At 37.3% G+C, this 15,598-nt stretch overlaps 1 protein-coding gene across 1 annotated transcript in view; it reads left to right on the forward strand.

The window, feature by feature from the left end:
- r (carbamoyl-phosphate synthetase 2, aspartate transcarbamylase, and dihydroorotase rudimentary) overlaps positions 1-15,598 on the forward strand; it is a 263,246-nt gene that overhangs the window by 20,758 nt on the left and 226,890 nt on the right. Inside the window, 2 exon segments of the mRNA XM_081746006.1 lie at positions 6,550-6,688; positions 13,814-14,087. Coding sequence (XP_081602132.1) covers positions 6,550-6,688; positions 13,814-14,087 — 413 coding nt within the window.

The following is a 15,598-nucleotide window of genomic DNA, read 5'->3' on the forward strand; positions in this document are numbered from 1 at the left end:
ACTTGCATGGTTTGCAATTGACAAATAAATAATTTTCCCGTTTACAGCACTTCGATAATACAAACCGTTCCGGAGATATGATAAACATTGCTGAAGTTTGCAACACTGCGTAAATCATGTAATTGCAAGAACTTGCTTTAATTACAGCACTAAAATCTGTTGGTCTAATGCTATAAAATAGAACAATAATCATTTTAAATATTTTCCACAAATACAGTTTTCAGCAGTGCTGCGAACTTTAACAATGTTTATCGTATGTCCGGTACGGTTTGAGATATCGAAGAGCTGTAATTGGGAAAACAGGTCGATATCAAAGCGAATTATAAGCTCTGCTTTAACCATGTTCATCGTCAAACGGTTCCTTCCGTGCACTCCAAACTAATCTGAATAGAAAATATAATAGGACTACTAAGACGAAAAATTAGCGGACATTTAACGTCCGGTTTTGAGGTCGTACAGGACACCGAACAAGGTGAAAAACTGAACTGTCCGCTACAATACCGGGCGGTTGGCAATCCAAATTTCAACGCCATTTGATCAGTGGCGGCGATTGGAGGTTAAAAGTGGGGGGGGGCAAGACATGAATATTTGTATACCAATGTTACTTTTCCTGGTTGTTTCTAACACTGTTTGACGAAAGGTTGTATAACTAATAGGATACTACCTTTTTTCAGTTAAAATACTGTATATCGTATTTCATATTTTATTAAGTATATTAACAAGAGCAACGCAAGTAGATACTAGCCCTTTGTATTCTTAAACAACGAAGGTGTAAGAAGAGATTTGATTCCTTGTTCATGAACATCTTAAAATTCTATCTGGAAGATTGTGTGATCAGATTATTTAATAACAAATTGCAAAACAAATAAATAAAAAGGATAATATTAATCATAGTAATGAATAATGAGGCTTGTTTTGCAAAATTATATTTAAACCAGGGATTAATAAACAACTTACATCTTTAATTCCACACATGCTATTATGTGTATTTTATTACTCTTACTGTTAGAAAGACAGTAAATGCTACAAGCATGCTACGACATTTAAAGAAATATTTTTGCAGCTCCCCGAAACATGTTCGTTGTCATTAGGTGCAGTTTTCACTTTCTTGAAATACATAAAAAACTTAACAAAACTTAGAAACACTCCACAATCCAGTTTTACAAAATAATCCTAAAACTTAGAATTATGTCGAATTCACTAAATGTAATTGTATATACACTTGTACACCCCTAAAACCGCCACTTCACTCGTATATTACACTGCAAAACAATGGAAAAGGTAGAAGTTGTTTCTTATTAGGTCTACTCTCTTTTTAATCATTTGGCGTGGGATACCTGGGTTCGATTCCCGTTGGAAGCTCATGTGGTTTGGATGTCCTGTTTCATATAGCCTCGCTGCTGAAAGGGACGTTAAACTCAAAATCAACTCTCTTTGTAATCAATATTCCATACTATTAGAAAGAACAGAAGACGTTTTAGGAACTATCATTTTTTGTGTAAATAAAGAATAACTTGTGAAAGACTTTTTTTTAATGTTCTCTCAATTAGTTTCAAAGAGCCTGATTAACATATCGAACCTGTGTAAAAAGAAATGAAAGTACGCTGGAATTGTTGCCCTCCAATGGGTTAATTTTTAGACCGTTTTTCGTGGCAATTAAAACGCAATTCCTGTAGCTTTCTGAACTCCAGGGGAAGACAATCAATACGAACTGACACAACGTCAAATATTATATGGAACTATTTTTTTTTCTATGAACCAGTAATACATACAAAAATTTCACATTTCCAAATGAAACTATATTCATTAGTGGGTCACTTCTAAAAAGTGAGGGGGCAACTGCCCCCCTTTGCCCCCAATAATCGCCGCCCATGCATTTGATTGACCTAGAATGGAAGAAATAAAAGGTGGATAGTTTACTAAGATACCGTTACGAGGTGTTTGAATTTCGTGCAAGACTATTTCAAACGAATTCTTTATGAAAGACTCAAGAGGAGGAACACAAAATATGGCCCGCAGGAACATGCGGGGGCATTTGTAAATTGTACTTATATTACAAGTTTGTTCATTTTATTTGTTTTTTTTTTTTCCACGGTAGGTTTTTGGTATATACATATATATACTGTACGAGTGTATATATGTGTGTTTCCCGACCTTTCTGCTGTTGAAAAAAAAAAAAAAAAAACAACTAAGAATGTTTTTTGTAGTTTTCCCCCATTATTATTATCTGACTGGAATGTGGGAAAGCTGTCTGTCAAAAGGGCTACAGGTAAATATTTTCCCTCCCTGAATGGTGGCAATAAATTTGTTCTTATCTAGAGGACAGTTAGGACTATCCACGTGAAGAAAAAATCATTCTTTTTTTAAAGTGGAAAATGCAGTTTTCTCGTAATTACGCTGATTTCAAAATGTTGGAATTATTGTTCTTTCTTTTTCAACGAACTTTTTTTAAAAAAAAGTTCAATACTGAGTTATGTCTCTCTCTCTCTCTCTCTCTCTTTGTCTGTCTGTCTGTTATAATATGAGTGTCTGTTATATGGATTTCGGGAGATTTAAGGAGGCATCCAAATCCTCCCATACAAAAAAAAAAGAAAAAAAAAAAGAAAAGAAAATCAATAAATATAAAAATAAAAGTGGCCATGTTCGTGAGTTTATAACTTGAACCACCCGAAAGATCTTAATCAAATTTTCAACACAGATGAAGTTTGATCCTGGGAAGTTTTTCATTATTTCATTTTGATGGTAGAACTTAGGGGTGAGGAGGGGAAGGGAGGAGGATAAATAAATGAAAATGAACAAATCTTAATTACTCTTGAACCACCTGACCGATCTCGATCAAATTTTCAACATAGATAATGATCGAGTCTGAAAAGTTATTGAGCTGAGCGAAGCGAAGCTCTTATACTCGGGTTAGCCGTTTGGTTGTCCGCGAACTCCTCCTAGACCGTTTGGCCGATCTCAACCAAACTTAGCACGCTGATAGAGTATGTCGTGCTGAGTGACAACATGGGTCGAAATAAAAAATCCGATGTACCATCGAGGAATAATCACCGAAAAACGCTTCCTCCTAGACCGTTTGGCCGATCTCAACCAAACTTAGCACGCTGATAGAGTATGTCGTGCTGGGTGAGAACATAGGTCGAAATCAAAAATCCGATGTACCATCGAGGAATAATTACCGAAAAACGCTTCCTCCTAGACCGTTTGGCCGATCTCAACCAAACTTAGCACGCTGATAGAGTATGTCGTGCTGAGTGAGAACATAGGTCGAAATCAAAAATCCGATGTACCATCGAGGAATAATCACCGAAAAACGCTTCCTGATTACGTAGTTTAAGCTCGCTCAGCTCATTTCATTGCAATCGGGTATATACATTGCATTCCTAGTTATTATTATTATTATTATTATTATTATTATTATTATTATTATTATTATTATTATTATTATTATTATTTCCACTTTGACGGTAGAACCTGGGGGTGGGGAATGCGAGATTAATATATAAAAATAAATAAAACTTAACTCTTGAACCATCCAACCAATCTCGATCAAATTTTCAACATACATGACATTCGGGCCTGGGATAATTTTTGTCATGCCGTGCCCCACAACATGGGGAGGGGAGAGGGATATATAGAAATCACCGAAAATGACCAATATCAAAGAGCGCTTTAGTAATAGTCAGAACGGACCATGTTACTATTTTTCCGTAATTTAACCCAGCGAAATCGGTGTGCGTCTTAGATTCGAGGACTTCTTAAATTCGAATAATTATCGAGAAATTCTTAAAGATATTACTAGCGTGTTATTAAAACTACTTTGCTAGCCATAAATATTTTTAATTTTGTATCATATTCAATCATTTAGACAACAATAATATCCTGCGCTTGCGCAGGACGTGCGAGTTTGCTAGTTATTATATAAAGGTAACTAAGAAAGTTATGTCGTTTTTTCAACCACCACCTTCGAACATCGATATGTCACCTAAGACGTACTTGGAAGATCAAAAATAGTCCCCATCAGCATCGACGACCTTATGCCAACGTTCTAGTAGGCCATGGATTCCATCGCGGTAGAACTTGGTGGGCCGTGAAGCGAAGAAGGTATCAAGTGCATTTTGCACCTCTACTAGGGATTTGAACGTGTGTCCTCTAAAGTGATTGTCCAAGGAATGGAACACGTGATAATCGGACGGTGCAGTGTCCAGGAAGTATGGCGGATGCAATAGTGTTTCCCATCCAAGGCGTAGAATGGTGTCTCGGGGCATTCTAGCCACGTGGGACTTAGCGTTGTTCTGTAACAGAAGAAGCCCTTTGGGATTCAGAAATGCTGGCTCCAGCGTTTCGAGTTTCTCTTGAACATGGCTCAACTGTTGTCAGTACACAGTTGCATTGATGCTCTGACCAGCTGGTAATATTTCCCGATGCACGATGCCGCGATCAGTCCACCAAACACATAGGACTTTCTGCTGCAGGGCTGGTTTAGGCTGTTTTGGAACCGATTCATGGAATGCTAACCAATGATGACGGTGCCGTGGAGTTTCGTACAGGAACCATTTCTCATCACATGCCAACACCCTCTCCTGAAATGACTCCTTCCTCAGACGAGTCATCAAAGAAACACAGGTATCTGCTGGCTTTGCCTTCTGGCCCGGAATCAAATGATGTGGGACCCATCGACCCAACTTGTAGTATTTCAAATGTTGATGCAGGTGCTGCCGAATGGTTTCCCCACTCACACTGAATCTCTGGCCACTGTTCACTTCAATTGCTGCCTGTTGGTCTTCCGGCACATGGTGCGTCTTCGAGTGTTCGTCACCATCCTTAAACTTGTTAAACCACTGCTGCACTGTCCACGTAGTCAGGACACCCTCACCAAAGACCTAGCATATCTTTCGCCCCGCTGCAGTGGCGTTTGACCCCAGTTTGAACTCGTACAGCATACATGCCCTTATGACGCTCTGTGGAGATGCCATGTTCATTCTGTCCGTACGCAAGTTCACGGTATAACTGAACTGCCACAACCAAGTAGTAGGTTTTATATACCCACACCAATAACTGACCTTCATATCAGAGGCGTCATTTCAGACTTCGCTTGAGGGGGGGCAAAAGCACCGCCGACATAAGACTTTCACGTTTTGTACTAGTATATTAGTAGACAATCTATTAAAGTATATGTATTCCCCAAACTCTTGGGGGGGCAATTGCCCCTTCCTGCCCCCCCCCCTAAATGACGCCCCTGCTTCATCTTCTCTCCATGCGCATTCAACTTATGGTGTGAGGACCAATAAAACACAGACCTCCACAAAAAGTGATAGAACTTTGTTGGTTACCTTTGTACAGTAAGCATTTAAAGCTTAAGGGAAATTTCTTCAAAAGCTTTCGGGTATTTAATATATCATTCCAGCATGTATAAGGTGTGATGATTTAACAAATTTGTTCCCCTCCCCCCTTTTTTTAAACGAATTAATAAGTTTCCATGTAAGACATTTCTCATTTTGAGATTTAAAAATAATAATATAAAAGTATACAGTTAACGGATCATCTTCAAGTTTTTAGAATAATATAGGAGAGTGAAAACATTTTAAAATAAAACTGACAACATGTTTTGTGGGTAACACGGATAGATTTAGAAAAGTGAAAACAAAAACAATCCTAGTTCCAATTTTAGTTTCGTGAAAGGTAGAAATAAAAGTACTATAAAAACCGTAGACAAATCAGTCAAAGGTGCGAAAGGATCTATCAACCACACGCCTCCTAGTTACCACTCTTGCTTCCAGGAAAAGTGACATTGGAAAAGTGTGCTGTTTTTAATTACAATGGACGTTAAAACACTGTAAGTACGCTCTCAAGTACTCTGTTAGTGACTTTAGTGAAAAACGCATAAGACAGTCCTAACGTGTAAAACAAGAATGTAAACCCCTCAAAATATCATATTACAATTGTTCATTTGATAGGCTCTTTTGGTAATGGTTTAGTTTATATTCACTTTGTTGTATATAATTGTAATAAATTAGTTTTCTTCATGTCATGCATATAAAAATAAGTTTCTAACCCTATACTACCTGCCCTTTGGCATTCAGTCAATCATCTACTCAATCTCAATCTTATTATTTTTTTTAAAATTATTTGTTACATGGAAAGATTTTAGGAAGATCCCGTCAGGATGAGCTGTTACCATCCTCGGAGTTCAGGCGTCGTGGTTACGAAGCAAGAACTTCCAGTAGTTGCAGCTAGATCTTGTGATTAAAAAAAAAGAAAAAGAAAAAGAAAAAACAAGAAAAAAAGAAAAGAAAAAAGAAAAAGAAAAAGTAGTCTCAATTGGTCGAGCTGTAGCCAAGTGGATTTCATTATGAACAAACACGGTGTACGAAGGTTTTCTCAGGGTTATCCCATTTCCTCTCTCTTCATTCCAGTATTTCATTATCTTCCTTAGTCAGGATTTTAGACTAAGAAATTTAATTTCATTTGCTCGAGCTTTAATAGTCAATACAATTAAAAAATACTGTTCTACATTTTTTGTACATACTTTTCTTTTTTTCTTTCCAGTGTTCCAGACTGGTATGGTTGGTTATCCAGAATCTTTGACAGATCCATCATATCATGCTCAAATTTTAGTCTTGACATATCCACTGATAGGAAACTATGGAGTACCTGATGAAAAACACGATGAATTTGGAATACCGTAGTAAGTATTAACATACCAAAGCGGGCATTTGGTTCGGTCTAATCTAATATTAAATTATATCACTTTCTTATTTGCGTGAAATCATATTTCAATTGAAATTAATATAAAATGATTTTTTTAGCCTTGCGTAAGCATTTATGGTGGAAAGAGAATGTAGGAGGAAACTGAAGAACCGCGCAAGAACTCACGGATACGATGTTGTTCTTTATAAATTCTCATGGTCTGGGATCGAACCAGGAATATGTAGGATCAGAAGTGAGCACTGTGCGACTAAACTACCGTACTCCCCTTATATTTTAATTGAACTATACCATTCTTCAGGGCGTTATTTGTATTTTTTGTTTGAAAAGGAAGGGGCCACGGTGGCTCAGTGGTAGAGCGTTCACCTCTGGTGCGTGGGGTCCCGTTTCCGATCCCAGCTCGCTCTAAGTGACCTTTGTGGTGGACAAACACCGTGTTCCTGGGTTTTCTCGGGGGTTCTTCCGTTTTCTCCCATTTTATTCATTTCTCATCACCTGGGGGCGCGGTGGCTCAGTGGTAGAGCGTTGACCTCCGGTGCTTGGGGTCCCTGGTTCCATCCCAGCTCGCGCCGTGTGGACTTTGTGGTGGACAAACAACCGTGCTCATGGGTTTTCTCGGGGTTCTCCCGTTTCCTCCCACTTTCTTCATTCCACCTTTTCACTCATTTCTCATTATCACCGTCTCCTTTAGCCTAACCGGCATAACCGTGGGACGTTAAACAAAGATTTCATATCATTTCATTTTCATTTCTCATCACCGTCTCCTTTAGCCTAGACAGCCTAAATGAGGGACTAAAACTGATAGATTTCATTTTTGTTTGAAATGGAAAATTTATTTTTGAAAATGCGACATAGAGAGTGGAAATGCACAGCTCCTGGGAAAATGTCTTAAATGTTGACTTTTTATATATATATATATATATATATATATATATATATATCGAAGATTGAATCAACGCAATTATGCTTTAAAAATTCCCTCACGTGACTGCTGTCTCGGTAAACTTACTTTTCTTATCACTTTCCAGACTGAAACGCTCCTTCACATAATATAAAATTATAATCTTCCGTAGTAAGTGACTGAAAATATTCTATTTGTATAGTGGTGTTAAATAGACAAGAAAGGTACTTTTTTTTTTTATTCCTTTCTGCCAATATCTCTCCTCTCTCTCTTGTCTATCTTTTTGAGATAAAATGAAGGAGAAAGTAAATAGTTGAAGTTTTAGTTTGAAGAATCAAGGTCGACCATTCTACGGCCTTTGTAGACAGTCAGTGCACTCTAGTGGCCTTGTCATAAAATGTGGCATCGCGATGAACCTGTCTGTCTCAGACTTAAATAAGTTTCCTCTTTTTTCTTTCGTTCTTTTTACTTTTCTTCTTATTTATTTATTTATTTTTCCTGAAAATTGGTAATTTTGCTGAATTATGGCGACTTCCAAATAATAATAATAATAATAATAACTGAAAGCCATTTGTTTCATATATTAGTGCATATGACTTGAAAAACCTGAAGATTATTTATCACCAGGAGCGTACTGAAGGTAAAAGGTGAGGGAGTGAGTATCTAGACTTGTGGTGGCTCAGTGGTAGAGCGTTCATCTGTGGTGCATGGGGACCTTGGTTCGATCCCAGCTCGGGCCAAGTGAGCTTTATGGTGGACAAACACCGTGTGCGTGGGTTTTCTCGGTGTACTCCCGTTTCTTCCTACTTTCTTCATTCCAACATTTGTTTCATTTGGCATCATCATCTGCTTTAGCCTAGCCGGAATAAACGTGAGACGTTACACTTAAAGATATCATTTGATTTGTTTTCCCTACATTTCTGATATTGGTTCACAAGTTTTTTTTTTTTTTTTTTTAATACTGAGAACTTAGTATAGGGTGGGCCAAAAGTAGGGATTCACCCCCTGAATTGACCAAGTGTAACATTCTAGCTTATGGGTTTATTTGCTTCTGCTTTCCGAGCTTAAGGTATAAGTAAAAAAGGCTTTAAGATCAAATAATAATGAAACTAATGGATAACAATAAGAAATGATATGAAATACAGAGAGCTATTCAGTATGGAACTGTATACCTACTTTTGGGCCACCATTGGTCATCTTTCTGTCTAACGTGTTAAATATATATACATAGTCACAAATATCTGGCTTCATGAGCGTCGACAACAGGAAGGGTCAGTCGCCTTCATCCATTCGACGAAATTAATATAAAGAAACACTTGAACTTGTTTTATAAGTTGACATTCATTTCGTAGTTCTGAAAGCTCAAACACAACTTCCTCTTATATTGAGTTTTTATACAAACCTTCGAGTTTATTCGCAATTTTCTCTCTAAGCGCGAGACCGATTTTGGTGAAACTTTCACAAAATCTCCCCCACCCCACCCCAATAATTCAGATAATGTTTTACGCATAACACTTCCAAACTTTTATAAAGTATTTATTATTAAAACGAATTCTGTGCAAAGTATCATCAATACTGCAACAATTCGCATTCTTGGCTGAATGCAAACAGAAGCGTCATTTCAGATTTTGCTTGGAGGGGGGGGGGGCAAGACCCTTTGATATAAGTAAAATTTCGCGTTTTTCACTGACTTACTACTATTCTATTGATAAAATCTATATAAATCTCAAACTCAGGGGGGGCAATCCCCCCCTAAATGACGCCTCTGAATGCAAAGCTACAGTTTATCAGTCTTTTGTGAGGTTTTCAAGCCTCCTTAAACTGGTGCAAAAAAATCAGTTTGCCGTCCATACATAATATTTTGGATGATCAGTCTACACACAAAACCAGGGACACCTCTTGAATGAGGCAAGTGAGTACGACCGTCTCAGCCCTCGCACCATAGGAAGAATGTGTTAGACCTTTGATGACGAAAGATATACTTCTTCGTCATCCTCATACGTGGAAAACGAAGGAAATGTAACAGATTTATTATAACTAATTTATTCTTGGACTTTAAAACATTTAGAGATGACTATCATTTTGTAGACATTTTTTTTTTTACATATTAACTGTCACAAAGTCCACTTATAAAGTCAATGCGTTTAACATTAATTTCTACAATGTTTATTCGCGTTTAATGGAAAAAAATATCAAAAGATGATGCATATATACTGTCAGTGGCATATCCAAGGGAAGTTTGGGGTCTGATACCATTCTTAGCCGCTGTTTAACCCCCCGCCTTGTGCAAGTATGTGAAAATATGTATTTACTATATTGAGATATCAAACACCTGAAATATATCAACTTTTGTAGTTGAACCATTCCTCTTGACGAACTTCTGCGTACGTTACTAATGCTATTGATATATAATTGTACTGAACAATATAATATGAATGAGCAAATTCCTTTTTGTTTTTTCCTGAGCGTTTTTTTTTTTTTTTTAACCCTGCAACTACCATACATTTTTACACACATGTTCTACCATTCGGGTCCAATGGACCCTAATTAAGAATCGAGGATATGGAGTAATTTTATGAGATTTTCACATTGTTTTATTCTATGAAAAAACAAATACAGCGCAAGAAATTAACTATCATGAAGAGAATAAAAATATTGAAAAGTATAATCACGGGTCCAATGGACCCGCTTGGTAGTTCTCGGGTTAAATCAGGGAAGACTACTTAATCCTAGAAAACTGAGCTGTAGGATAAGTGCACCAAAAGTATCCACTGATCAAGCTTTCCATTGTGACTAAGGTTGCCAACTGGCCGGAATTTTACCGGCAGATCGGTATTTTTGTCAAATTGAACAATGTATTTCAAGGTTAAAAATACAGTTATTCGTTATCTGTTTTGAAGATTAGGCCTATTTGCGGGTACCGGTAATTTTATTTCTCAGAGTTGGCAACCCTAGTGACACTAGGAAGACGACAGTATATACTACAGTATGGCTAGGACCGCGGTGGCTCAGTGATAGAGCGTTCATCTCTGGTGCGTGGGGTCCCTGGTTCGATCTCAGCTCGCGCCAAGTGAACTTTGTGGTGGACAAACACCGTGTGCGTGGGTTTTCTCGGGGCTTTCCCGTTTCCTCCCACTTATTTCATTCATTATTTCATAATCACCGTTTCCTTTAGCCTAGCCGGCATAAGCGTTGGACGTAAAACTCACAAGATTGCATTTCATTTTCTACAGTAATGCTAGTGAGATATAACCCAAAAGTCTGATTAACCCAAAAATTTAATTTTTTAACTATTACTTGCGCATACAGGAATCAATAGATTACATAAAGTTGAACGAAATGATATGCTTGAAAGGAATTTTTTATACGCATTTATCGATAAAATCGAATATAGTACAATTTGTTGCCAGTCTGATATCGTTTATACTTATGACGCACAGGGTTGTAGTCGAGGGTACATGGCAGTATACGCTATAATCCTCTGTTTATTCTTACGGTTAGTCATTACTAGGGACCGGATGTTAGGCAATTTGCCTATGCTTTAGTATTATAGATATGATTAAAAATAACGTTTTAAAATTTATATTGGGAGTTCTAGTTTCAATTTAACCTCCTGAGACCCTGCGTATTGAATACAATACATTTTTCGAACGCCCGTCATGGCTACGAATATTTAAGAACATGTCCGAATCTCGGTTATTGTGTTCGGGAAATGTCGAAATTATTGCACAAAAGGCAGCTGGTTTTTGTTTTTACCTACAGGTTGCTCTATTGTCTGCTGAAGGTAGGAAGAAGACAATTGGGGTTATGGACGCATCTGATCCAGGTACATTGATTGAATAATTTTTCAGAAAATCAAACATAGTGCAGTAAATTTCAAGTTTAATGATTTACATATTTTATGCTTATATTACGAAGGGAAATATACAGTTTTCCTTGTGTATTGTGTGCAATACATAGCTATTTGAGACCCAAAGTACTGCATAAAATACGACCCATTACCGACCAACAGGAAAGCAGTATGACAAAATGGTTTCCAAATATGTACTATTGGGTTTATTGTTACCCAATATACAAAATTTCATCAAAAGTTCTTGACATATAAATGCTCGGGTCTCTTAAACCAATTTTATTTTGCCTATTTCGCGCTTTCCTGCCTAAATAATTGCTTTAATGCCTAATGTTGCCTATTCTAGGCATTTTCTTCAAAATAAGGCTTTATTGGGGAAAAATATATAGTTTAGTGTTTCAAGAAAGACTCTGTCTCTTCCGAGAAATATAAGTGCTGTTTGTAGTAATAAGATCACGTAAAACTTTGGATTGCTGTGTGTACTGATAAAGTGTATAAAATTTGGACTGTTATATGTAGTGATAAAGTGCTGTATAGAATGTATTTACCAAGTATACACGAAATACATGACAATCTTTATTTTTCTATATACAGTAAAAGAAGATACTAACAAACAGATATGTTTCTATATTCTTTGAACATTATCTATGACGAATTTATTGTGTAATTGTATTGAGTATTTATCTTCATTATTTCGAGTTATTTCAGTGCCTGTTTTGCTGCCTATAATTTTAAGTACCTATTTTGCTGTCTATTTTCCAGGTTTTTAATGCCTAAACACCCGGTCTCTATTCGTTATGTCGTACCTTCTACTTTAAGGCGTGTAGTACTTTGGATCTGTTTATATTAATTTATTTAATCGGGGTCATAACTCAAGTGATAAAGTGACTGTTACACTTTCTTTTCTGTCATTTTCTTAGTCGCTGATCAAGTATATTGATTATGAAAAAAAAAAAAAAAACTGAGTAGAGAGGAAAGGAGGAGGGGAGAGAAAGAAAAAAAAGGTTATGTCAGTTCTGTCTCTGTCCAAGTTCATTTTGTTTTCACCAGTAAATATCAATACAAAAATTTCGCTTAAAAAGTCTTTATCCCGACGAAATTAAAATACCGCTAATTTTACAGTAATTATGTGATACCTTCAAATAGATAAGAGATAATCGAAATGTGGAACAAGAGCGCCCTAGACAATATTATTTTACATGAGAAACCGTTATCACGACTCACTTATCTGCTTTCGATTTCGAGCCATTTTGAAAATCGGCATTTATTTTCGCGTTTCTAAACAGCTGAAAACGGAAAGCCACTAGGTGACTTGTGATAACGGTACCTCACGCAAAATAATATTGTCTCGGGCGCTCTTGTTCCATATTTCAATTATCTTTTATCTATTTGAAGATATTACATAATTACTGTAAAATTAGCGGCATTTTAATTTCGCCGGGATGAAGACTCTTAACCATAATATTTGTATTTCCACCCTACTCCTCACCACATTTTTTTGTTTTAAATTCTTCTGGTATATCGGACGCAATTTTCTCTGTTTCTTCTGGGGACCCACATCCATGCCTATTACTAATTAAGTGATTTTTCATGTTTTAATACAGTGGTGGCTTAAGCGGGTAGGCCGGGTAGGCACTGGCCTACTCAAAAATTTGGAAAAGTATATAACTGCTATAAGACACAATAAAGAGTAAATATATTTTCCACTATTTATATTAATGGTAGATAATTATTTAATAAACAGCATCAACCATTACTGTAAAAGTAATTTTCTACTGTCATTTATAAATCAAATGTATATATGTATCCATAAGCGAGGGAGCGGGCCTAACCAAAATTAAAATCCTAAAGCCGCCCCTGTTTTATCGCCTCTTCTATTGTCATAGGATTTGAGAAAACGACTCATAAAATAGTATTGTTCTATATTCGTGTCGAGAATTGTACTGTACGGGTCAGAAATATGGAAATTACGCAAAACTGATTAAAAACTACTGGAAGCCTTCGAAATGTGGGTGTGGAGAAGAACAGTCTTAGAAATGATGCGGAGAAAAGAACAGTTTTAGATATTATTAAGCAGAGAAAGAGAAACTAATTGGGACATGGGCTAAGAAGGAATTGTATCATCAGAGACGTGCTAAAGGATAGGTGGCAGGAAAAAGAGAAAGGGGGCGAAGGTGACATCATTATTGGACGATAGCAAAACAGGAAAAATTGACATGAAGACGAAGAGGTTAATGGAAGACCGGGGAGAAATATATGAACATACGAACATTGTATTATAAATCTAACGTATGAAAATCATTCTGTATTTTTCTTTTTTTATTATTTCTAATGGTCATGCTTCTTTCTTACAGCTGGTTTGAATCCCGTAAAATTTGGGCAGCAGGCCTTATCGTTGGAGAACTGTGTAATACTCCAAGCCATTGGCGACAGGCGAAGACTTTGTCGGACTGGCTTAAAGAACACAATGTTCCTGGAATCCATGGCATCGATACCAGGGAGCTCACCAAGAAACTCCGAGAACGAGGCACGATGCTTGGAAGAATCGAAATCGGAGACTCAATCCCTGAAGACTTGAAGTTTGTTGATCCTAATGAGCGGAATCTAGTAAAGGAAGTTTCTATAAAGGTAACATACTTCTTTTTTAAATAAGTACTTCTATAAATTGTACATATTGTTTTCAAAATTACCTCTATTTTTTAGGAAATTTGATTTACTAGTACCTGCTAAGAATACCAGACCAGAGATCTGCCCCAAAAGTGTCGGGAAAGATCTTTTCTAGTCAACTAGAAGGGTTAGAGTGTGTTCTTTTAGGCTGGATGGTTTGTAGGAAATCTCAGCTACAGAATGCTACCCGCCTCATTCCCTGCGAGCCGTGACAGAGTGAGGATCACGGTCGGCGTGAAGATCAGTTTGTTAGTAGCGTCGAGAGCAAGAATGCAATGTTTAATGGGATAACATTACACGATCAAATTTTGCATGAAATCCCAACAATCGGATAATTGAGACATTCCACATAATTCAAGAAATCTTTGGAGGGAAGTCATATCGCAAGTAAGAGTGTACGAATGGTACAAGATAAGTGCGGGAAGGTCGAGAGAACTTAGAGAACAATCAGCACGCTGAACGTGTGTCAACATTACAAAATAGTGAAAGCATTAAAAAAGTGAGAGAAATATTGAACTCGGTTCGACGGCTCAGTATCAGAATAATAGACACGTCTAATCTACTGAAATTCATTGCTCATCAAATTGTGACAGAATACAGGGTTTTTAAAAAGAACTCCCTAGTTTTAAGTATAAATTTAATTGGGAAATGAATGGAAACTTATATCATTGAGTACATATCATGAAAGAGAATTCCTTCAAGTTTTGTTTAACATTGGTAGACTTCAACGTGGGATCTATTTGTGGCCCTGCACACATCGAGGCGATATTCCACTTCTCGCCACGTATTCACCAACATTTCAGGTGTAATTGTCCCAACCGCCGCGACGATTCTTGCTGTAGGTGGTTCACCACCATACTGACGTCTAAAATTACGTTGCACTGTTATAACTGACTCAGTTGTCACAAGCCAAATAACACACTGCGCTTTCTGTTGCGGAGTACACATTGTTGCTGATTTGCTCTGCACTGTACACCTGCCTGGACTGAACTGAGGAAGCAGAGGAAAAAAACAGCACTGGTGCCGTCTCACGGTCAAGCAGACCTGTCAACTGCAGGGGCGCCAAACTTGGAGAGTTGATGAATAAAACAACACAAACTAGAATAGTGTATGTCACTTTGTGCAGATTCTAGGATACATTGAAACTAGGGAGTTCTTTTTCAAACACACTGTATTTGCGCATGAGAACGTTGTATTCCAAGATGGTTCCCAACCTCGGCGGTAAACGTCCTCGACTGGCTGCGGCAAATGATGCAAAGCATCACGAATATTGTGAACACCTGGATGCTGCGTCGCAACAATGCACCATATCACACCTCTCTTCTCGTATGGTGTAAACCAGATAAACCTGTCAGAAACCAAGGTTTTATGAGAAGTTCGTGTCCTACAGGTCGTTTGAAGTTGGAAAGAAGTGGTCACCTATGGTTCAGACTTCTTAAAGAGTTCTAGCTGAGTGAACGAAGCGCTTCGGA

Source organism: Thermobia domestica, chromosome 18 (genome assembly GCF_964235325.1).
Source record: "Thermobia domestica chromosome 18, izTheDome1.hap1.1, whole genome shotgun sequence".
Lineage (NCBI taxonomy): Eukaryota > Metazoa > Arthropoda > Insecta > Zygentoma > Lepismatidae > Thermobia > Thermobia domestica.